This window comes from Ochotona princeps, chromosome 13, assembly GCF_030435755.1.
Source record: "Ochotona princeps isolate mOchPri1 chromosome 13, mOchPri1.hap1, whole genome shotgun sequence".
NCBI classification, from domain to species: domain Eukaryota; kingdom Metazoa; phylum Chordata; class Mammalia; order Lagomorpha; family Ochotonidae; genus Ochotona; species Ochotona princeps.
In genome coordinates this window covers 42579185-42603795 of record NC_080844.1, presented here as the reverse complement: position 1 = coordinate 42603795, position 24611 = coordinate 42579185, and the positions used below count along the sequence as shown (strand labels likewise).

General features: G+C 45.0%; 1 protein-coding gene across 2 annotated transcripts in view; it reads left to right on the top strand.

Moving 5' to 3' along the window:
• The first annotated feature begins 1173 nt into the window (after positions 1 to 1173).
• The window catches only part of BLNK (B cell linker), a 61691-nt gene continuing 38253 nt past the window's right edge, over positions 1174 to 24611 (top strand). Inside the window, exons 1-3 of one of the 2 annotated variants that reach the window (XM_004580257.4) lie at positions 1174 to 1397; positions 20850 to 20915; positions 23362 to 23411. In XM_004580257.4, the coding sequence (XP_004580314.2) occupies positions 1351 to 1397; positions 20850 to 20915; positions 23362 to 23411 (163 nt within the window). In that variant the 5' untranslated portion in view covers positions 1174 to 1350. Of the gene's footprint in view, positions 1398 to 20847; positions 20916 to 23361; positions 23412 to 24611 lie in introns of those variants that run through there. The other variant, XM_058671321.1, reaches the window with a different exon arrangement.

Genomic DNA, 24611 nt, shown 5'->3' with positions numbered 1-24611 from the left:
GCGGAGGGAGAGGCAGGGAAGCCTTCCACCTTGTGCTCTGAGGATTCTGCAGGCTTGGGAGAGTACTTTTCCCCCTCCGTGGCCGTGAGAACCGTGCACCTTCCCTCACAAAGAGGCGCTAACACGCCCACTGGCTGTTGGGAAGCAAGGCCAGCTTTAAAGGCAGCACCTGATCATTTTCTACCTTTTGATCCTAATATGTCTTCTGCTCCCTGTGAGGCAGATACATCAGTGCTGTTCTCACCAGGCGGGAGGAAGTGTCCACCTCTGGATGGAACCCGTCCCTGCAGGTGCTGTTCCCTCCTCAGGCCTCATCCTACATCTCTGTGCTCTGGATACTTCTAGGTGTGGCTTGTCATTAGGTCTGATGGGGATGGGGGAGGGGAATGGAGTAAGCAGTGGACCAGGACAGGAGGGACAAAAGCAGGGAGGGGTAGGACCTTCTGTCTGATGTGAACATCGCATGGTTAGGAAGCTGTGAAATGTGTTCCCTCGGAACTTCTGGTTTTGTTTGGAAACATCTGGCTATCAGCAAGGTACCTCTGCATCTACCAGCAGAGAAGGGGGCCACGTGTCTTCTGAAAGAGGTCATTTCCTCTTTCCCAAGGATCCCCGGGACCTCCCCCGAAATGACCTTGTCCAGTTTGCCCAGCCCTTTTAAAGTAGCTCTCTGGAAAAAGAAGGTCTGTAACTCTCTGAGCAAACTGTTATCAACTGTGTCACTGCCACCCTCATATTTAATGAAAACCGTGTGTGTTTTGTGTGTGTGTGTGTGTGTGTGCGTGTAAAGGAACAGAATGGAAAATGCCATTTTCAAGGAAAGGCTCTGTGAGCGGAAAAGCTCATGGGTTCTATTGCAAAGGGGCAGATCTTCCTAGAGACATTGGAATAGACTGGATCATTCTGCCTTCTTTCCAGCCCAGGACACGGCTGGTGACAGCAGCAACACATGTGGAAAGCAGGGATCATACAGGCTTGGGACAAGCAGGAAGAGTAAGCAGCCAGAAATTCATCCCGATTAGCTTCTGCAAAGCTGATTATGAGAGGAAGAGGACAGAAAGCAATTGTGTGCCCAGTAGGTTTCACTATTAAAGTTTACACAGCATGAAGTAATCGGTCAAACCGGCTGGCTCCCCAGATCACATGACTGTGTAGAAACTTGATTAGGCGCTCAGGCAAGTTTTACTTCTCCTGGGAGCAGGGGTTTTGCCAGCAGACTGTGCGCTCAGAGATCCGTCTCCTGTGACGCAGCCTGGGACAGAGGCTTTGCTGTGCTGAGCCCTCAGGGCTCCAGCAACTGCTAAGGCTCCCACTGGATGTGACTCGAGTCTCTTAGAGTTACCGGGAACAATGGACAAGCTCAATAAAATCACTGTCCCTGCCAGTCAGAAATTGAGGTAAGATCTCCCCCACCAGACACTCTTCTCTTCCTCTACTTTTTGTTTTGTTTTGTTTTACCCCACTCTTGCAGTATGTCAGCAATGTTGAATTCCTGGAACACTTGACTAGTTCCAAAGAAACGGGTGACAATTGGTACAGAGAAGTGGCCTGAGTTTCTAAAGAAATGTGTAGGAACAAGTGAGTTACTTTACACTGGGTTCATGCTTATTTTATTGTTACTATTTAATTTTAAGGGTAGTTTTATTCATGCATTTTACAAGTATATAACAGTGTAGCAGGGTCCTCGTATTTGTCTTCCCAATGTCCTGAGATCACTGTAACAATTACTTATAAAAAGCCACTTTAGAATAAACCAGAAGGGCATGAGTCAAGCAGCTGCGGGAAAGATGACTTCCCAAATTTTGATTTTTGAAGTTTATTTTCGTTGCTTCATCATAATGACATCATGGATTTTGGAGATGGGACGTTTTAACTGTTCCAGGAGTGTTTGATATTCCAACTACCTATTGGAACTTCACCAGTTTTTTCACCACATGATGATGTGTAGCAGTCTGGTAGTCACAACTAATTAGGAACTGGAAAATGGGAATCTTAGGGTTGAAAATGAAGAAAAAGTAACTTGGGCTTGGCAGAGGGACAACCATATACAAGCCAGAATACTGGTGGAAGGAAGGAAAGAACTCTCAAAATCACAGAGGTAGACACATTGAGATGGATAGTGACTGAGAGTTTCTATGTAGAGGATTAAGACAAATGAGTGGGCTATAGATGTTGTTTAAGAGGCAGGTTGAAATGAGCTACTGGTGTGGCATCAGCAGACAGCAGCGGTTGCAGTCAGCCATTTCGAGGCATGGTGTTGAGTGAACAGCATGGTGAGCACTGGTAGAGACGAGGATGTGCCTCAGTCAGTCTTGTAGCTGCTACACCCTTAGGAGGACATGGAGGTGGGAGGCAAAACAATGGACATGGTGATTGACCCAATGGGTGCAAGAAAGAACTAGGGACACTGGGAGAGCATCATGGAGGACATGCTTCAAGAGCTGGGCTTTCAGAGGCAAGGCCAATAAGAAGAGTGAAAGATGTGCTGTGTGCTGGGAGGGAGGAAGGCAGAAGTTGACACTCAAAGTGAGACAGCAGTGTGGTCCAGCTGTGGGGCAGGAGGAGAGTTTTTCTGCACACAGGGGCTGTGGAGTGGGCCATGTGGGACCTAAAGCCTGATCAGTTTTTGTGGCTGTGTAGAGTGAGAGCCATTCACAAGGGACAGTGAGCAGCCATGGTAGCGGGCTAGCAGGCTGTGTTGTTAAACCTACTACTGGTTTAAGAGAAATGCAGAGGATACATTGGAAGAGAAGGGAGCCTAGAAGCAGGGTTATTGGTGTAAGCCAGGTGGGGAAAGCTTGACTAACTCCAGCATCTAGAGTTACAGGTCTCTGCCTGTGTGCCACAGTGAGAAAGGAAAGAGAAGTGGGTGAGGCATGGCAAGGAAACAAGCAAGGAATGGATGCAGGACTTCTCTCAAATGGACAAGAGAATTCCTAAGGTTCTTGACAGATACATTCTTTAAACTAAAGCTATAGTGAACCTAGAACTTATTCCAGGAAATCCAGATGGGACTCTAACTAAAAGCAATAGAGTGTAAATTATTTTATGATTCCTCCCTCTGGGAACAAAGTCCAGCTTGACCACAGAGTTGTTGAAAGGCAATGAACAACCATAGATTATAGGGAAGAAAACCAAAATTATATTGTAGATATCATACACAGCACTCAGCTGCTTAAAGTAACTTCTTTTTCTCCACATGGTTATATAATTATCTTTACAGAATGACCTGTTTTGGTAACATGTGCACTGTTGACGTGTAACTTTTCAAAGAAGTGAGATTTCAAACAAATGGATATAAAACTTCAACTTGAATCTTTTCTGTAAATAGGAGGAATGGCAAGGTAGACAGCCCCTCACCCCATGAGCTGTGTCCTCTTCCCTTATCGGTTAATGTCAATTCAGAGAGTTGCCTACCTAGGCAATTATTTAACACTCGAAGACAGCATAATTAGAGAGCTCTGTTGGTATTCTTGAGTTTATCCAGTCTTACATGGGAATTTGCTCAAATTCTTTGAGTAGGAAGGAATGCCCTGACCCTGGATGCTGTAGGAGTGACAAACAGATTCAACCAAGGAAAGAAAGACAGGCCTTCTCAAAATGAAGGAGATGGTCACAGCTAGATATGGGTAATGACCCTGAGAGTTTCTGTGTAGAATTGAGACAAAGAAGCTGGCTTCGTCGTAGGTGACCACAGAAGTATGTGAGATGATTCTCACATTTTTGCCCCATGTGGCACCACTATGTGAAGTAGGCTTCTGTGTTGGTAGTTCATAGGCTCCCTGGTTCTTAGCTGTGCTTTTCCCTTGCTTTGATAATGGAATGATGTCTGAGAGCTAGATTCTCAACCCTTCCATTATGAGCATTCCTATAATCATGAAAATTGCACACTTAGGGGTAAGCATTTCAAAATTCACATTCAATATTACTGAGATCATTTCAATATTCACTGAAAATATTCTTCCCACATTCTATTTAAATTAATTTTAAAAGTCAATTTTAACTTCCTAATTGACTTGCCCTCTATTTTTGTGCCTGGAGCACACGCACATACCCACTTTTTTATAAATAGAAAAGGTCTTTGCCACAAGTGTGTGCAAATTAAATCTTTTCAATATTACCTTACTTGTTAAAGAATCATTGATTTTTCAGTCGAACAAATGTTTGTCTGATTCAAGGCAAATTTATTTAAACTCATTGGTCCTATTCACCTGTAAGATAAAGTATGTCACTATAGTATCAATGTCACAAGGATAGTGTGTTAAATAGCTTGCTATTGACAGGTGAAAACCATGTGGCACATTGTACTTAATGGATTTTAAATTAGCATTTATGGATATTATAACTTTGGAATTGTGCAATTACTTTTTTGTTTGTAAACAAAGAACTTTACACTCATCTTTGATACGTTGTTTGTTTCATTTCTTCTTTTTGGCAATTTTGATGATCACATCTATTGATTCTGACAGCTGTGGCATTTAGCTCTGTGTGGGGTGCAGGTGTGGCAAACATCCCTTCTCTGTCTTCATCTAAGACTGTGGAGCATGACAGAGCCCTTTCTTGGGTTTCTGGGTCTCACTTCCCAGGCTCTCATTCAGGAATGTCATTTGACAAGTGCTAGGATGTGCTTTCTCTTCACAGGTCTTGGAATTTCCAGTTGGAGTTCCCAGTCCCTTGACTTTCCAAGTCTTCGGAATAATTTCACCTTCTTCTGTCCTTTCCACCACCAGATCTTTCTTTCTTGCTCTCTTTCTCTCTGTTTCAGTCAGTGGTATCACAACCCTTAACTCTGACTCATCCTTCTCTCTTCAACTCCCTTACACCCACTCACCTACCACGCCCAATTTTTCCTCTGGGAAACTTCCATTATTTGCCTTTTTGTCTCCATTTCTTCCACATCAGCCTGCCTGGCGCCTCATCTCTCCTGCATGCCCATCTGTAAGATGAGTTTGGACTCCACAACTCCTGAAACCCCTTTCAGCTCTGCTGCTATATTATAGACCATTATATATAATATAATATAGAGACCAAAATATATATGTAATATTATTATATACCATAATTTATAATATAATATAATATAAATACCATAATATATATACATTATATATAATGTATATATTATGGTCTTTCTATATATAATGTCTTTTATAGCTACAATTGTATCCCATGGCCCAGAGGAAATATCTGTGAATATATATAGGGTTAATATAATTGGAGTCCAGAGGGCTGACTCTAGCTACCAACTATTAATTGTGCATCCTGAAGAAGTCCTTCAATCTGTTTAAGCTTTAATTTCATCAACTGTCTAATGAAACTAAAGCTATCTTCCTTACAGGCTTATTGTAAGGATCACTAAGACTGTGTGGGCTGAAGCACACAGAATAATATTTGCCATTTGGTCAGTACAACAGGTAAATAAAAAGCAAACCCAACAACCAGTACTTCAAGCCCACCCATGTGAGTGCTCGTTTGCTGTCTGCCTCTGTGCATTAATGGCTCTGACTCCATTGAAATGGAGGGACTTGTTTTCCTTTTTTTTTTTTTTTTTTTTTTTTTCTTTTTAATACACTGGTTACTCAAAACCATGTCAATTCCATAACATTGCAAATTGCTGTTGATGTTATATTGGGACTCTTAATTGACTGTGATGATATTCTGCCAGCTCAAACTTCAGACCAGAAAAGGTCTCCCCAAGAAACTGTTCAACCAATCTGGACAATAAGTAGCTGGACTCTATGCTTGGTATATGTTTGCAATGAAAGAATCTTGATTGAATTTGAACTGTAATACTGCATCAAGGTGGAGGAATCCACCGGGGGGAGGGGAGGGGGAGGGAGGGGGGGATTCCCAGAGCCTATGAAACTGTCACATAATGCAAAATAATTAACAATTAAAAAAATATATATATATATATATTATCAGTTACAAAAAAAAAAAAAAAAAAAAAGAAATGGAGGGACAAGCAGAGCAGGGCGCTGCAAACGAGAGGCACAGCACCCAACGGCAGAGACAAGATAGGCACCCCAGGCAGTCTGGCTTCCCATTCCTGGGAACTGCCTACCCGAGCCTTCTTGTGTCACATCAATGAGTGGATACTCAAAGAAACCCATGACTTGTAAATTCGATCCAATGGCCAAATTCTGGATAAAGCTGGATATGTCCTGGAGCAGAATGTGTTGCCCTGATATCCATGACCTAGGACACTGTATAAAAGACAAACCTAGGAGAGGAGGGGAGGTGATCTATATTGGTCCGTCTTTTGACATCTTCTCAGTCGGTGTCCACACAGCGTAGATAGGCAACAGTTCTCCCGACAACCAGGACAGTGTTCCTGAGACAGTGGTGCATATTTTTTGAAATTGGTGGGTGTGAGTTTAGAAGGTATAATCTTTCTTTGAAAGAATCTATTCCAGCTCTACTATGAAGCAATTCACCATCTTCCCTCCTATCCTCATCCAGAGCTCAGAAAATAGGTGCTGTGGCCCCCCTGTGTGTGTTAGGGATAATGAGGGGGAAGTAGATGTAAGAGTTCCAGGCTGTTGTGGAGCTGTTGACTGCTGAGCTCATTCATGGGGGATCCTAGACTCTGCCTCTAAGTTAACAGGGCTGCAGTTCTCTTGCCCACTATAGGGACAGTCTCATCAAGAGACTTGGCCACTCAACCCAGGCTCTGTCTGTGAAGCACAACAAACACAGAGGTTGCCCCTGTGCTACTGGAATTGTAATTAAGTTCCATCTGGTCCCTCTAAAATCTCACAGATCTTGGGCCACTCTGCTTCTTTACAATGGCATTGCTGGTTCCCGTTTACTCTATTGGTTATGGACATTTAAGCTCTCAGGGAAAGCTTTAGTTTTGTCATTCTGTGTTATTATTGGACTTCCTAGGCCTGTAGGAACCAAGCATGTGATTAGAAGGTAAAAGGAGGACGCATCTACTGTTCCAGAAATGGGTCCCACCTGCTGATAGAGTGGAATTCCAGCCCGCATCTGAGTGCCTACTGGGGTATGACTCTGGCTACTATGCTCTGGGCCCCTCATTATCTCAGGGCTCCCCAGTACAGGGTAACAGCTTTCTGACTGTACTAGTGGCACTCGAGGATGGATGGCCTGGCCTGCAGGGGAAACCCCATTTTAGGAAGTTGCACTTTTGGCTGTGTGTCAAGCCTCCACCTTAATGCTGACTCACTTGGCTTCCCATCCCTGTTCTCCACCTGAACATGACCAAGCCTGTCCTCCTTCTCCACTGCCACCCTCCCAGCTCCACAGTTGAGAGTTCTCTACTACCCAAAGAGTTTCTCTCACCTTCACCTCCATTCTGAAAGTGAGTCCGCTGGTAGCCACACCTTCAGGATGATTTTTTGTTTGTTTTGATATTTTCTCAACTCTTTTCAGCATCATTTAGGGCTCCAGGTCCTCTAAATGACCATTTTCCTTGGTCTAACATAGCCGTGTCAGTGCTTAGTTCAAACTCAAGGCAAGGAAGCAGCATGAAGAACACATGGCATCTCCTTTCTACACCACCTTCTGTATTGACCACTTACATTCCTCATTACCTAGGTGCGTCCGTATTTCCCAGCAGGATCTGTTCCACATTCCATCCCTTGCCACATGCAGCAGAGACCACTGAGCTTCCCCAGGAGGGAGGGTGGCCGGCCATACAACTGCTTGGGTCTCCATGATCCAGTGCTTGGCTTAATGCTCTGTTGGTGTAGTGGTCCTACAATTCTTAACAGTTTTGAACAAAAGTCCCTGCATTTTCATTTTACACTTGTACCCCAATGCTGGTCAACAGTTCCCTGAGCTGTGGCCACTTACCCTGAAATATGTACACACACATGTGTCAGTGAAGCACGGAGTCCCATCTTGAAAGGACTTGAGAAATCATTGCCTCTCCGGCCTCCTTAGGTGTCAGGTAGGAAAGCTGAGGCCCACAGCAGCAAAGCCACTGGTTCCAGCTCTCACCAACAGAGCTGACTCTAGAGCTACACTTCCATGTTTGCCTACAGGAGGGAAGGGGAGTAGACACAGCCTCGCATTTTCCCTCTCTCTGTGTAATTAACCAGCCAATGCAATCACCAAGCTTAGTCTGCTTCCATATATTTCTTGACCTTTTTTTTTTTTTTAACTAAAAGGCAAACAAATTACTACTCATAAATCCCATGAAGTTCTATAGAATCCACACTGTCAGTGTTTCAGGCTATTTCAAGATTCCAGGCCTGAACCTGACTTCCGTGTCAACTCAGGGCTATTTGGTATCATACTGCTATATACTTTTCAAAGAATGCCCCCACAATAGTTCTTGTCATGAGAATGAGTTAAATTACAAAGCACAGAGCTGGGCTTACATACTGAGTGTGCTGCATTAGCGCAGTGTAATTTCACGCTGGGCTTACATAGTGTGCTACACTAGTGCAGTGTAATTTCAGAAGCACCTCTGGAGGGTGGTTTGATGGAAAAAATGTAAACTCTGGAATGGAGCTGATAGGCTTAAATACTGTCTCTGCATTTGTTGGCTCATAATAATCGAGAAAGTCATTTAATGTAGTTTTATTTTTTTCACCTGGAGTAATAATATATACTAATGATACAAACATTAGGAATATTGCAACAGTCAAGGTATAGAGTGTACCAGGATTTGTTTTAAAATTAAATGTTACTGTGGTGGGCATTTAGTCTAGTAGTTAGGGCGTGGGTTAGGATGCCTGTGTCCTACAGCAAAGTACCTGGTTCAGTTCCTAGCTCCAGTTCCTCACTCTGGCTTCCTGATCATGCAGACCCTAGGAGGTGGTGATGGTGTTTCAAATGACTGGGGTCCTGTCACCCACACAGGTGACAACTGGATTGTATTTCCAGCTCCCAGATCTGGCTCCATCAGCTTGTCATTTTTTTTTAGCCACCAACAGATAGGAGCTCTCTCTATCTTCTCTATCTCTCTTTCTCCCTTTCTCTCTCTTTCTCTGTGCATCTCAGTAAATAAATTGTAAGAATTTTTAAAATGAAACATTCCAAAGTATAACAGGTTAAGGCAGCAAGCCTTAGTAGCTCAGTAGTAGCACCTAGGCAAGAGTCACTGATCTGGCCCAGTGGCCAAGAGCTACCCCGTCTACCTGCCACACAGAAGGGTTAATCAAGAGCTGTTAGCTGAATCAATAGAATATGATTCCCAAAAGTGGTGATGAGGAGGGAAAGGAGCTGGGGGATCACCCCAGTTGACAGAGGAGTTCACTGGTGAAGCTGTATCCCTGGGAGCTTGAGCAGAGGATAAAGGAATGTGAGTTCAACCATAAACCGAAATGCCCTCTCTGTGCTGTTGCTGCTGCTGTGCTCTGTGTGTGTGTGTGTATGTGTGTGTGTGTGTGTGTGTGTGTGTGTGTTCCTTTACAATCTTACTGGATTCCAAGTGTGAAAAGTTGCAGTGTGAGCACTATTTTTCAAGCACAGTGAGTGTGTGAATGCCCACACTCAATTCAGACTCCAAAGCAAGTAAGGACAATTTTATTTTACTGAGAATCAATGTACAAAAACTAACACGAGAATATACTTTCAAAACTAGTATGTGCCATACCAAATCACTGGAAAGCCAGACTCTCCGTAAAAGTGGTGGTTTTGGCTTCTAACTCATTACAGCTGGTACAGGACTAACGAAATCTCTGCAAAGTAGACAGACTTCTGCTTTCACATCATCTCCACCTTCTGAGATCATCATCCCAGTTATCAAAACAACTCCAGACATCAGCTTATTCTGTCTGGTGATCCTTTATAGGGTGAAGATTTTCAACAATTTTTTTAAGAAGATTTGTTTTATTTTTATTAGAAAATCAGATAAACTGAGAGGAGGCGAGACAGAGAAAGATCTATTCGTTGATTCATTCCCCAAGTGGCTTCAATGACAAGAACTGAACCAATCTGAAGTCAGGAGCCAGAAGCCTCTTCCAGGTCTCCCACACAGGTGCAGCATCCCAAGGCTTTGGGCCATCCTCCATTGCTTTCCCAAGCAAAGAGCAGGGAGATGGATGGGAAGCAGGGCTGCCAGGATTAGAACCAGCACGCATATGGTATCCCAGCACATGCAAGGCAAGGACTTTAGCTGCTAGGTTACCATACTCTTAACGTGACCAAAGCAAAAGCATTTGTGTGAACACCTTAAAATTCATTAAAAAAAAAGATAACATTCAATTATGTCAAACCTATGTCAATGACGTGGACATAGGTTTCCTTTTGCAGGAATGGAATCTTGGAGCTAGAAAATTGTGAATTTACTAAATACTCTAAATTGAAATGACAAATCCAGATTACATATGTCTAGCCATGATAAAATACTGATAATGAAAGTATTTACCAATACTCAGTATATTCAAAAATCAGTATCTTTGATCATATTTTTAGAAAATTACATGTTGCTTCAAAGTTTTCTTTAAATGTATTATTGAAAAACATTTCCTGGTGTTTTTGAAGGATGACAACAGTACCTTTTATCTCAACCCTTACACATAAAATATTCCCAATATCTTTTAAAACTAAAATTCCAGGAAAGCTTCTGGGTTTGATCTGGCACAGCCCTGGCCTGGCCAATGCGATCTTTTGGGGCGTCAGCCAGAAGATGGGTGTCTCTCCCTCTCTCTGTAATTCTGTGTGTGTCTCTCTCTGTGTAATTCTGTTCTCCAAATAAACAAATAAATCTTAAGAAGATTCATCTTAAAAATAAATAAATAAATTCAAAGTCTAGGAAAAAGAGTTTAACTGAATCACACTTGTCCAGTTAAATGGGAAATACCATCCCTCAACAATCACTCTTCCTGAAAATACATCTGCGCTTTGTTCTGCAGAAATGGATGCCCGGACAATTGGGTGTCTATACTCTATCACTCCTTGCAGACACAGCAAGGTTTTTGTTTGCTTTCTTGTTTTTCAAAAGGTAGATTTTACAGAGAGAAAAGGCCTTCCATCTGTTGGTTCATTCCCCAAACGACTTCAATGACCAGAGCTGAGATGCTCCAAGCTGAGAGCCAGGAGCTTTTTCCAGGTCTCCCACATGGGTGCAAGGTCCCAAGAACTTGAACCATCCTCTACTGCTTTTTCAGGCCATAATCAGAGAGCTGGATCAGAAGTGCAGCAGCAGGGACACGAATTGGCACTCATATGGGATACTGGTGCTACAGGGTAGAGGATGAGCCCACTGCACCACAGTGCTGGCCCTCAGCCAGGTTCTTTGTGCTCCAGCCATGGAGTCAGTGTGTCAGAGGACACAAAGTCCCAGGGTTATCTTTACTGGATTTGCTGGTACGATTAGGATGATTTATCTGTCACTTCCTTTTACAAACTTATCAGCAGCTGACTCTGTTTACAGACATGGGTTCTGCTTGGTACTTTTTGCTAGGGGAGAAGAAAATGTGCGTACACCCACCAAGATTTCAGCCAAGCACCTGTGAAGAAGAGTGAGCCCATTGCAGTCAGACTTAGCGATGGGGCTAAATAACAGGACGTGGGGGCTCTTGTGAACCCAGCAGCCTCTACCTTTGGGGAGGTTTGTCTTGATAGTTTCATAAAAAAGCTTCTGTTAACCCAGGTCCAGGGTGGGCGGATGAAAAGGACCAGTAAACCCTGCATGCTGAGAGGAAGGGAAGTGCTGCATCCCCAGGGACCCAACCCCAGCTCTTGGACCATGAAGTCAGGGAGGGCAAAGGCTGTGACTACTTTTGTCACATCAAGTGGCAAGTCTTCTGAGAACTTCTTTCTGGGAGGAACCCCCCCCCCCCACTCACACACACACATCCATCCACTGGAGCCAGGAGCTGACAACACACTAAAGGGCTGCCCTGGGGTGGGGGGCTATCAGGAATCCAGTACCTTGAGACATCCCTGCTGCTTCCCAGGGTCTGCACCAGCAGAAGCCAGAATCAGGGGCCATAGCTGGGAAAGGAACCGACCACTCCAGTGTGAATTCTTTGGGACCTACCTGCTGCATTGGACATCTACCCCTTTCTGGTTATCTTGTAAAGCAAGGTCAGCTTAGCATCTTTCTTTCTCAGCAGCCGCGATTCTGCATCTTGCTACACACCTAGCTACCTCTTTCAGAGTAAATGAGCAGGATTTTGTGAAAGATCAAGGGTGCTATACATTTACCCCTGGTAGGGTCCCAGCAGCCGTCTACTTCCAAGTAGCTCAGCAATTCACACAAGCCAGACTACCACAAACTATTTGTAGACCTCAGTAAGAAAAAGAAAGAATCATGGAAGTGGGAACTTGAAGAAACTTGCCAATGATGTTCTGCATGTCCTAGGTGGTTAGTAAGAAGTAACCATGCTGTGAGATGCCAGTGTGGCAGTGGGCAAGACCCTCCCCTCCAGGACTGTCAGGTGACCTTTCTGTTCAGGGTGTTTGGGAAAGACACACAGAGCTGTGGGCTCCAGCCAACTGCTCGCTCAGTCACCCCATTTGTGAGCGTGTTGCCCCAGGGCATTTCCACCACAGCCCCTCCTGCTGCCTGTGTACACTGTTCCCTCTGTCTCTCACCCCTGTCATCTGTCCCTTTATCTTTCCTCTCTGCTTCTCCCAAGCTCCCATGTTCCCCTCTAGCAAAGTCTGAAGGAGAGAACCAGTCTCAGGGCATATGCTGGGCTGGAAGAGGGACTAGCTGCCACGTCCTCAGACAGAGGAGAAAGTGTCCAGAGGGAGAGGGAGAGGGAGGGGGTGATATTTGTCACCTACTGTGGTCTGGGACAACAGTGAAATAAGGGCACATGGGCTCTGGACCTGACGGTGGCTCCCAGCTCTGTAGGATCAGCCAGTGACTCAAGCTTCTGAGCCGGGAGTGCTCATCTGTGAACAGGAAACAGCCACCCCAAGGTGAACTTGTAACTCCACTGAACTGTACACTGAGAAGTGGCTAAAAGGATGACTCCCATAGTATATGTTAGAAAACTGGGGATAATAACAGGACCTGCTTCGCAGAGTCGTCATGAGGGCTAAATGAGCTCACGCAGGCAAAGGGCCTGGCCCCCAGCACCTGCTCAGTCAGCACTGCTTTGTTTACTGTTGGCTCTCCAGGACCGAGCGCCACTACTCTGGCCTGTGGCTGAGAGGTAGACAGCAACTTCCTACCCGGAAAAAGCTTCCTCTCCAACAGGAGACTCGGTTGGGTGGCGAGTGTGGAAAAGGAAAGAATAGGGCATGATTGAAAAAAAAAAAAAAAAAACCCACTGGGGTCCCTAACTAAACTAACCCTGGGAAAACGGCAAAATGTTCCTGGAACTTGGTTTGCTCCCTGGATAGAAAAGGAGGTCCTGAAGTTTCTTTTACTTCCAGATATCTGTGGCCACCTTAATTACAGGCAGACCTGGTTCTGTATTTACAAGCTGTGTGGTCTGAGACAAGCACCATGACTTTGTTGGGTCTTCACATCTGCATCTGTGAAACGGAGTACAGAGCGAGAACTTGGCCTTGGGTGGCTTATCCCATGGTGGAAGGGACTGTCCAGACTTCCGTGCCAACCTCACTGTGGGCCCACTCTCCAGAAGGAGGCAGCCTTGGGTGCTGAGTCTACAAGTCTAAATATAATATGACGGATGCCACAGGAAGGCCAGACGGGAGGAAGTAGATACGTGCAAGCAGAGCCAGACCTGGGCAAGGCTGTGGAAAGGGCAGAGAGGGGAAGCTGGGCCCTGGAGGTCTGCTGCATACAAGCAACAGAACTGTCAAAAGAGAGAGAAAGTGTTTGCATGCCCAACTGCTGGTTCATACCCCAAATGCCTACAACAGCTGGAGTGGAGCCAAGGTCAGAGACAGAATCTAGAAACACAGTCCAGGTCTCCCACATGGGTAACAGGAATCCAGTCACTTGAGCCATCACTGCTCCCTCCCAGGGAACAGAAAGCTTGGAACTGCATCCCGGACTTGAGTCCAAGCATTCTCATATGGGGTGCAGGCATCTTAGCCACTAAGCCATATGCTTGTTCCTCTAATACAAGATTTTTAAAGTCAAAATGAGCACAAAGAAATGCAGGCTGAACAAGATTTTAACATCTTTTTAAAAAGACAGGACCAGTTCTTGCTGATTTGGAAATGGTTTGTGTGTCCCCACAAGGTCACAAGTGGGGAACTTGGTCCCTCTGGCTCTGGTATGAACCTGATGGAGGTGGGGCCTAGTGGGAGGTCCTGAGCATCAGAGCAGAGTTCTTGGGAGCTGCTTGTTGGTTCTAAGAAAAGCCCCAGTTGGCCAGCCCAGCTCCAGTGTGTCTCTGCTTCCTGGCCCATTGTGGGACCCTGGTCCTGCATGAGTTATCGTTCTGCCCTGTGTCCCATGCCACAGCCTGAACCTGCACCATGCTGTGTGGACACTCCTCATGCTCTCTCATTATCATGGGCTAAAACAGGCCTGGCCCAGACCCAAGACCTGACTAACAAGGCCTTAGTCTGTCCCTGTCCCTCTAACCTCTTCTTCGAGGCAGCACCCCCAATTCCTGCCATTCTCAGTCTCATTAGGCCTCAGGCATCCCAGACACTTTCACTTCTGGGTCTGTGCACTTTGTCCCCAGTATCTCGTGCTGTTCCACTCTTTTAACCTGACTAATGATAAGAAATGATGCATCAAAGACAGAGAAAAGGAATTCTGAAATCTAAAGATCCAAGAATGGCAGATTTGAAGCCCCATTTTCTTCTTCTACTCCTTCTTTTAAATCAGCAGTTGTAATACACTTGTGTTGAAATTTAATAACAAGGTGGACATTTGGTGCAGCAGTGAAGATGTCATCTGGGACACGTGCATTGAAGTGGCTATATTCAAGTGTGCACTCAGCTTCTGACTCACCTTCATGCTGATGCAGAGCCTGGGAGGCAGCAGGTGCTGACTGAAGCTGGGTGGAGGTCCAGGATCCTGCTTTGGACTGGCACAGTCTCAACTGTGGTGGGCATTTGGGGAGTGAACCGGCAGATGGATGATCACTTTCTGGCTCTCTCTCTTTCTCTCTCCTTTTCACATAATTTTAAAAATTAGTAAAATTTTCACATAAAGATTAATAACAAAAACATTATAAAATGATAAGTAGGCTTATAAAAAGAAATCCACAGTTCATAATATTAAATCATTAAATATGAAACATAATGATGATCATTAAGATTTTTAAAAATCATTTTATTAGGGCTCAGTGCAATAGTCCAGTGGCTAAATCCTCATCGTGCATGTCACAAGATCCCATATGGGTTCTGATTCATCTCCTGGCTGCTCCACTTCCCACCCAGCTCCCACCAGCAGAGGATGGTCCAAAGTCTTGGGACACTGCACTCACGTGGGAGACCCAGAAGAGGTTCCTGGCTCCTGGCTTTGGGTTGACTCAGCTCTGGCCATTGTGGCCACTTGGGGAATAAACAAGCAAATGGAAGATCTTTTTCTCTGTATTTCCTTCTCTCTGTATTTCTGCCTTTCCCATAAAAATAGCTAAGTTTTTTTTATTAATTACATTTTATTTTGTGACACAGTTTCATAGGCTCTGGGATTCCCCCAACCCCTCCCCATACCCTCCCCCCATGGTGGATTCCTCCACCTTGTTGCAGTATTACAGTTCAAATCCAGTCAAGATTCTTTCATTGCAAGCGTATTCCAAGCATAGAGTCCAGCATCTTATTATCCAGGTAAATTCAACAGTTTCTTGCGGAGACCATCTCTGGTCTGAAAGCAGAGCTGAAAAAATAACTAAGTTTTTAAAAATCATTTTATTTTCCATCTATTTTTTGAAAAAATTAAAAACTTATTTTAAATCAATTCATAGTAAACATAGTTAAGACTGGTTGTGTTCTTTCTTAAAAGATTATCTATTTTTTTTTACAAGGCAAATAGACAAAGATTTTCCATCTGTAGATTCACTCCTCAAATGTAAACACAGTAGCTGGAACTGGACCAGGCCAAAGCTGGGAACCAGAAACCCAAACCAGTCTCCAGTCTCTGCTTTCTGTGGAAAGCAGAAAACCAACTATTTGAGCTAGCACTAGAGCCTCCCAGGATGTGCATTAACGGAAAGCTAGATTCAGGCGCTAGTACTGAGCATCAAACTCAGGCCTTCCTATATAGGATGTCCTACATCGGTATATATCCTATTTAGGTCTTCCTATATAGGATACAGGCATCCTAGCCACTAGCCCAAATGCCTGCTCCCTTTTGCTCCCATGTGTTCAGAGGCAAACACTGGGGAGGTATCTAGTCCATAAACATGATACCAGGAGATACCAGGCCAGTTGTATCAGCATTAGTGTCCTAAGATATCCACATAGGTAGTTCCTAGGATTCTGTACTATCAGAGGATGAGACTGAATAACTGTCAGCCATGATAAAAAGCCAGGCTTGATTCAGTAGGCTCCAGGAAGCTGCAGAAGGAAGTGGGATGTTGAAATCTGAGTTTTAGAATCATGAGCTGAGCTCAGCCCTGCAGGGAATACATTCCCTGGTATAAAGGACAAGATTTAGGCTTGATCTTGGCTCAAAAAGAGGGGCCAGTCCTACAGATTCTGAAAGAATGAAACTCAAGAAGTGGACCCAAGGTTAAGCTGTGGGGATTGAAGAAGGATTTAGGTGTTCTGTGGCAAGGAGTCACTGCAGATCCTCTAATCCATTTCTCGATCCTGACAAAAGAGGGATTTCCCCTGACTAGTATTGCTTTGCATTCAGTCTTTGCTTCAACGATGCTGGTGGAAAGAGGACATCAAGGCCTACCTTTCCATGGTCTTCCATGAGTGCACTAAGGTGTTCTCTTGTCCTTTCTCTTCTAAGCTGTAAGTATGTGTTTCTTACAGATGATATCATCTTCCAAGTCATACCATATTTAATAAAAAATCACTGGAAAGGCATTTTATAAAGGGCGAACCTTCCCAGACTATGCTTTGGTGATCTGGCCAACACACCTTGGACCACTTTCCCCCTACCCTCTCGACTTCGAGGATCATCAGCACTACCAATCCTAAATCTGTCCTGTCCCATGATGTTGCTGGGGCTGTTTGTAGCCAGCATGGCCCCTCTGGAGGTCCATCAGAGTCTCTGGGATCCTTCTGCCCCTGTTAATTCTTGGCCAGAAGACTTTCTTCGGGCCATGTGCGAGCTCCAATCCCAACAACACTGCCAGTGACCCATGTGGGAAATCACTGAAGAACAAAGTGATTCTGGTTTAAGTGCCTTGGGGCGAGGCCTGGGTGTCAGGATTCAATTCAGAATGCCCCATGTGATTCTTGTATATAGCCAGTCAAGCTTGCTTCTCTAACTTGATTGTCCTTCTAAGAGGCAGCTCTGGAGGCTGGCAAGTCTCCTCTTTCGCTCTTTGGAATGAAGCCTGGCCTAGTGGGAGAAATTTGTCCTAATCCTGTCTTAGTGCTTTTTAAAATGAGCCTCAACCTTCTGTGTGCCTCCAGTTACCAGTTCTGGGAAGTTTGTTCCAATGCAGATGGCTGAGTCCCACCTGGGATCTTTATTCCACTGGTAGGATTGGGAACCAGTAATCGGAATTTCTGCATATTCAGGCAATCCTTAGATTATACTCTAAAAGCACTGTTTTGCATGGCAACCTAGTGAGACTGTGTCTGGAGGTACGGGAGGAAACCTCAGGCTGTGCCCTGCCTCCCTGGCCTCCCAATCCCAGACTCCCAGCTCACCCAGCTTCAGCGCTGATGCTCATGGCACTTGTCTCCCCTGCTCTGCACTTTCTTCCTGCCTCCCTGGAGCTCAGAGAGATTGATGTCCAGGACTTCCTGTCACCCATGTCCACCTGTCAGAGTCACTGCAGAGGGAGGAAAGGTGGAGAGAAAGCCCCAGGGTGTTGCCCACTTGGGAAAATGTCCCAGATCTGTGAGGCAGAGAAGGCAGGCTCCAAACTGCTGAGGGTGATTGCTTTTAAATCTGTGAAAGCTGTGCCTCTTCCACCTGGAAAGCAAAGCATAAAAAGGCTTGTGTTAATAGTCAGGGATAAGCTGGGCAAGGCTCCTGTTCCTGTCAGGACAGGAGGTGAACTAAGTCAGCCCGGGCCAAGGACCCACCAGTGTGTGAGAGATTGCCACTGGGAGATCCGATGGAGCTTCGGGAACTCCTTTGTCAGGGCTCAAGAACCAAAGCAAGGAGCAGCTCAGAGCAGACCAGGTTACAGTATCTGCCCTTATAAATGTGGCTCAGGTGCGGGAGCGGGCCAGGCTGTGCAAGTTCATAACACTGACTGGCAGATCTGAGAACCAGGATGGGATGCAGGATAGACTGAGTCTGGCCGCATCACCAGTCAGTTCACATTAGGGCCAGGACTGAGGGCTGCCTGAGCAGCAGCTCCAGCCAGTGCAAAGCTGGAACAGGGGCAGACTGGGCCAGGCCAGGTTACAACACTTGCCGGTAAATGCCAAGGTGAGATGGGCCACACCAGACTAGGCTGTAACACCCACCAGCGCATGCAAGACCAGGGTGGGGATGGGTGGGGTGAACCTAGTAGGGGAGTAACAGGGACTCCACTGCTGGTGCTCATGCTGGCAAGCATGAGAGCTGGAACTGGGACATACCAGGCTGGGCAGGGCTACAACACCTGTTGGCCTACATGTGAACAGGATTAGGGACAGAGCCAGGCTGAAGTATTCGATTGTATCCACTGGTACAGGCATGAGCCAGAATAATGGCAGATGTGTTGGCCTTTGCCACAACATCAGCTGGTAAGTGCTGGGACTGGGGAAAGTCCTGTCAAACTAGACTGCAGAACCACCTGGAGAGTGCAATATCCAGGGTAGGGAATAGGTCCAGTGGAGAGGTAGTGGGCTCCTCTCTGATGGGCTGCAACTCCCACTGGTGACCATGAGAACCAGGACTAGGGGCAGACCTGACTGGACAGGCGGTGGCACCTGCTGGCATGTGTGTGTGCTGGAGGATGTAGTCAGTTGGGTTGAGTTAGGCTTCAGTGCCCAATGATATATGCGAGATCTCAATGGGATATGGGCCGACCAGACCAGTCCACTGCCTCTTCCATAATATTCTGTAGTTGGAATCACACAATGTTTTGAGATTGGCTTATTTCATTGAGCTTTTGTTTACCTTTGAAATCAGAAATAAAATGAAAAGCTGTGTAACAGACATGACCAGCCACTAAACTTACAACTCCAAAATAGCAAAGAAAAATGTCACTATTTGTTGCCATTGAAATTACAGGAGCCTGTCTCTCTCTGAACAGCTTTCCCCACCCTGGCATTCTGGGTATCCGAAATCCCAGGATCCACCCTGGCTCTGGTTTGCCCCCAGATCCGTGTTGCACTTACCTTGGCCACTTCTCCTCCTGTGGAACAGATGGCATCCTCTACACTCCTGGATTTCTTGGGCTTACTCCACCTTTGGCCAAAGGCCCTCCCTCATTCCCCACTATCCCAACAGAGACAGATGTATGTTTGAGCATTATCTGGAGACAGGAAGTACAGCACAGAGAGTCTTTTGTATTTGCTACACCCAGTGTCCCAGACCCTCCCGGGGTCACCACTGCTTGGGTCCCAGCTGTAGACTGTTTCTGGTGCCAGCTCTCCCCTGCACTACACAAAGCTTTCTAGCAGCCTGCTTGTGCCAGGAACCCACAACCATAAAGACAAGCTCAAAGTCTGCCTGCAACATCCCATTCTCCTCACGTCTTGTTTTCAGATTGGCGCCTCTGCAGAGGAATGACAGTATGGACAGCCTACCTCCCGCCCACAGGGTCGAGGCTGTGCTGGGGAGCTGATACGATGGCATCCTGTGTTAGACAGCTACAGAGCAACACATAGAAATGATGAGGCAGCCCAGCCAGTGGCCTTGTGCTCAAAGCGGGTCCAGTTCTGTTGGCTTTGTTGTGTAGTGTAAGGTGCATATTCTGCTGTGGTCCCGTCATCTCCACCCTGCAATTTTGTAAACCATGACTCACAAAGAAAGCTTAGGACTATAAAAAATTACCAAACATAGACATGTGGCCATGTAAATGCACACAAGAAAGCCAAGAGCCTCATAAAGAAGCAATAGTCTAATAAAGTGCAGGCCAAATGCTGCTGGCAGACCGATCACTCAGCTTTTTTTTTCCTAAAACTTAGCACTTAGGTTAAGAAAATGTTAGCTTTTCCCAAGAAGGTATGTGTTTGCTTTACTTCAGACTAACTAAAAGGCTTACAGTGCAAAGTGCCTGATTTATCAAAGTTTATCTCAAATGGTATTCCCCAGACCATAGGGTCAATAACACCTGGGAACCTATTAAAAATGCAAATTCACAGGGCCTGGTGACATAGCATGACAGGCTAAGCCTCAGCCTATGGCGTCAGCATCCCATATAGGCGCTGGTTTGAGCCCTGGCTACTCCACGTCTGATTCACCTATCTGCTAATGACCTGGGAAAGCTGTGGAGGATGGCTCAAGTCCTTGGAAGACCTGGCAGAAGCTTCTGGCCTCAAATTGGCCCAGCTCCAACCTTTGTGGCCATCTGGGGAGTGAACCAGCGAATGGAAGATCTCTCTCTCTCTCTTTCTCTCCTTCTTTCTCTGTAATTCTGCCCTTCCAATCAAATAAACAAGTCTTGAGAAAACAATGCAAATTCTCTAAACCCATTCCAGACCTAGTCAATTAAATGTGTGGGAAGTGGGACCCACACAACTGTGGGCCAGTAACCCCCAGCTTCTCACATTTAACTCCCAGAACCACCTGGTGGGCCACTTGTCTACAGCTGTGGTCATCTGGGGAGGGAACCAGCAGATGAAAGATTCTCTTTCTTTTTTCTTGCCTTACAGACTAGTAAGTTTTTTTTAAAGATCAACCTAGTGCTTCCTTCAACATCATATATACTAAAAACTCAACCTGGTTATTAATAGTTTATGTTTATTTTTGTTTCTTGTAGGCAGCTTCAAAAGATGGTCCATGACATCAAGAACAATGAAGGTGGAATAATGAACAAAATTAAAAAGTAAGTGAGGCTACATTTAAGGACATACTTCTACACAGTAAGCCAGCTGGTGCTGAGTGGAAGAAGCTAGCACTCTCTGTGACACAGGGAGGGAGTGCTGTGACACAGCTGGGAGCGCTGTCTCACGAGTGGCCGGAGTCCATGGTGGGCAGGCCCGCGTGCAGGGGCCATGAAAAGGGAGTGCAGTGGTGTCCAGGGAGTTTTGTTGTTTCTTCTCGCTGTGGGAAAGGTGAGCTATGTGCAGTCAAGGTGTCTTGTTACAAAACCTAGCCTAGCTTCTTCAGGGCACCATGTCTGTTTTGCCTTTTTGAATTTCTACTTTTTTCAATTCTTGCCTTAAAATTGTGTTTTAAGTTGCCACTCAGAGAAAGAAAGGTAGAACCCTAAATCTCACTGTGCACCCTCAATTCTGTATCCCACAGCCCATCATACAGCAACCACAGCATTCAGTGTTTTAGGACAGCTTCTCATTACAGCATTCTGTCACTGGTCCAAAGACTTTGACAAACCACCTTTATTCTGAGTCTGGAAAACACAGCCTCCAGACTCACACAGGATGAGGGGGAGCCCTTGGTTCACAGTGACGTGTGATGACAATCTCCTAAGCAAAGGTAGCAGTGCCCTTTGGAAGGAGGACACACAGTCCAGCATACTGATTCCCCAAGTCGGCGGGACCTCAACAGAGTTTTCATTGGTCCACGGCTGCGTAAGGAAGGAATGGCCCTCAAAAGTTAGGAATTAGCCCCAAATTGCACATGGAAGACCTACTCCACCAAGTTTCCCAGGTATTCCTTCCTTGGAGCTACCTCACTCTCAATGCTGAAGTGTTAGGCACTGGTTACGTCTAGCCCCTACTGTTTTATTCCTGGCCTGTGTTCAGTGGCTAATCGTCCTTGAGTTCCATCATTTATTCTGGGATGACAGTCACACACATGAAATGTTAAACTTTCTTTTCTTTTATGAAATGATGATAAAGGCAAATGTTAGATGGCTTGTATTTTTCAAAGTGTCACTGTTCTACAAACCAACCAGGGTATTAGACCACTTTGAATTTTGTTATTCTTCCAAACAATATCTTGCAAAGTAAAAAATCTCACTCTCTGTATGTAGACTTCAATATCAATCTAATGATATCATCATCCCAGCACACTCGGCTGACTTGTGATAAGAACTGAATTAACAGATAGGAGAACGTTTGGGGCTGGAAGACAGAATTTCCATGCAAATACTCTTTTTCTTGCAATAATTACACTTCTGGTTTGGAAAGTTTGCAAAGTTCAATTGTGTGCATGTGTGCATGTACATTTAATAGAACATGAATCTCTGTGCTTTTTTTCAAGAAATGAGTTATATGAATAATAATTACCCTATATAACACTACTATAAAAGAATATGATATTCTTATAAATAAAGGCTACTGGATAGAAATTGTATTTAAAATTTAAATTTCATTAATGACTTTTTGAAGACTTATTTATTTACTTGAAAGAGTTAGAGAACCGGAGGGATAGATCTTCCATCCTCTTGGTCACTCCATAGATGGCCACAATGACCATGGCTTGATAAGATGGGAGCAAGGAGCTGGAATTTTCTTACCCACATAGGTAACAGGGGCCCAAGCACTTTAACCATCTTCCACTGCCTTTCCTTGGTCATCAACAAGGGGCTGAATTTGAAGTGAAGCAGCTGGAACACAAGATGGTGCCTATGTAGGATGCTGGCATTGCACATAAAGGCTTTACTTGCTATATTAAAACGATGGCCCTGAAAAACTATTCTTAACTAAAATAGGTAGTTATTATTAAAAATAATTTATTACAATAGTATAATTTGCTATAAGCTTTACTCATCCAATTAATGGAAATAGGGGTGCTGTCAGAACTTATAAAAAGATCAAAACTTGGGATACTTTTTTAAATGTAATTTTTAATTTCTTTCTTTAATAAATACAGAATTGTGACCACCCAGCTCATTTTCTACATGCATAAAGATACTGAAGTAGTTTTGGGAGTGCTGTAAACAGCTCAATTTCTAACTAAGCTAAATATCATGATCTTGAGACACTGCTCACTTGTTCGGCATTTTAAAGATGGTACAAAAATAACTACAGCCCATCTTACAGCTCCAGTGCTTATGGTGCCTAAATTTCACACTGCTAATTAAAACATCTGCAAACCACTAAAATGTAGCTTGTCATACCTTCCTAACCCCGCAGCACTGTCTACCCTGAACCTTTGAACATAGTACCCACTACAATTCCAACCTCTTGAGCCCTCAATTACCCAATATAGCCACATGGTGTGCTGGAGACCTGGGAGCGATGGGAAACATGACATGCGGCAGCCTGGAGCAAGTCATTGTTAGTTGTCTGCTATCCCCGTGTCAGCTTCTGGGATTGTCCTTGAAGACAGCTGTCCCACCCACTCACCCTGGATCTCGTCCACAGGCTGAAAGTCAGAGCGCCTCCCAGTGTTCCTCGAAGGGACTACGCTTCAGGTAAGAGCGTGTGTAGGATACCTGACTATGTTCATATTTACAGTCATGTCCTCACTGTGAAAGAGAAATAAGTGCCACTTATCTGGAGACAAAAGGTACCTATCCTAACTTCAGGGAATGACCCAGTCTACTAGGCATTTGATTATTGCACAGCCATTCAGACAACATTGTACTCATCTATTTATCAAATATTGAAAAAACATCTTTCATGTACCAGGCAATGAAAGGTATAAAGTAAAAGCACAGTGCTAAACAAGTAAGTCTAGAAGGCTAAAGTCTGAAGTGAAATATAGATAAGCAATTACAATTCAATGTGACAGAGAAAAGCACAAAGTTCTTGGTAAGTGTGTAACAGTAGGACCTTATCTAATCTGGGACAGGTGGAGAAAGGAGAGCTTCCACCATAAAAAGCTATTGAAACAGAAGAGCCTAGAGAAGGAAATTCTTTTTTTTCGGGGGGGGGGGTTAGATTTATTTATTTTTATTGAAAAAGCAGATCAGGTTTATGGAGAGAAGAAGAAACAGAGAATGATCTTCCAGCCACTGGTTCACTCCCAAAGTGGCTGCAACAGCCAGAGCTGAGCTGATCCAAAGCCAAGAGCTAGGAACTTCTAGGTCTCCCACGCGGGTGCAGGGCCCCAAGGCTGTGGGCCATCCTCTATTACCTTCCCAGGTCACAAGTAGGGAACTGGATGGGAAGTAGAGCAGCCAGGACACAAAGTGGCACCCATATGGGAGCCTGGAACTTGCAGAGGGAAGATTAACTAATTGAGCCATCGCACTGGGCCTGAGAAGCAAATTCTTGATGGTGAGGAATGACGGAATGACTCATCCTCTCCAAGTTTCATCCACAGCCCTATTCCAACTAGGATCAATTTTGAGAGGGAGAGGGATTGGTGAGATTGGTGGTGCTTGGAGGCAGTGATAACAAAGTAAAACATCTGACACACTTTCCTTTCCTAGAACAGACATAGGAGGATAGGTCTACAGTCTCCTATAGCAGCACTGAGTATGATAGACAGATGTGTAGGCCCTTGGCGAAAACACGGGCTGCAGACAACAGTGCTTCATGGGCTGCAGGTGACAGCTAAAATCAGGTCACAGTCTTCAGGGATGGTCACTTATGTCCCAGGCACGGCTCAAGATTGCAGTAAATGGCCACGTCCTCCTGGACTCACAGGGAGCAGAAGTCTGCTCCCC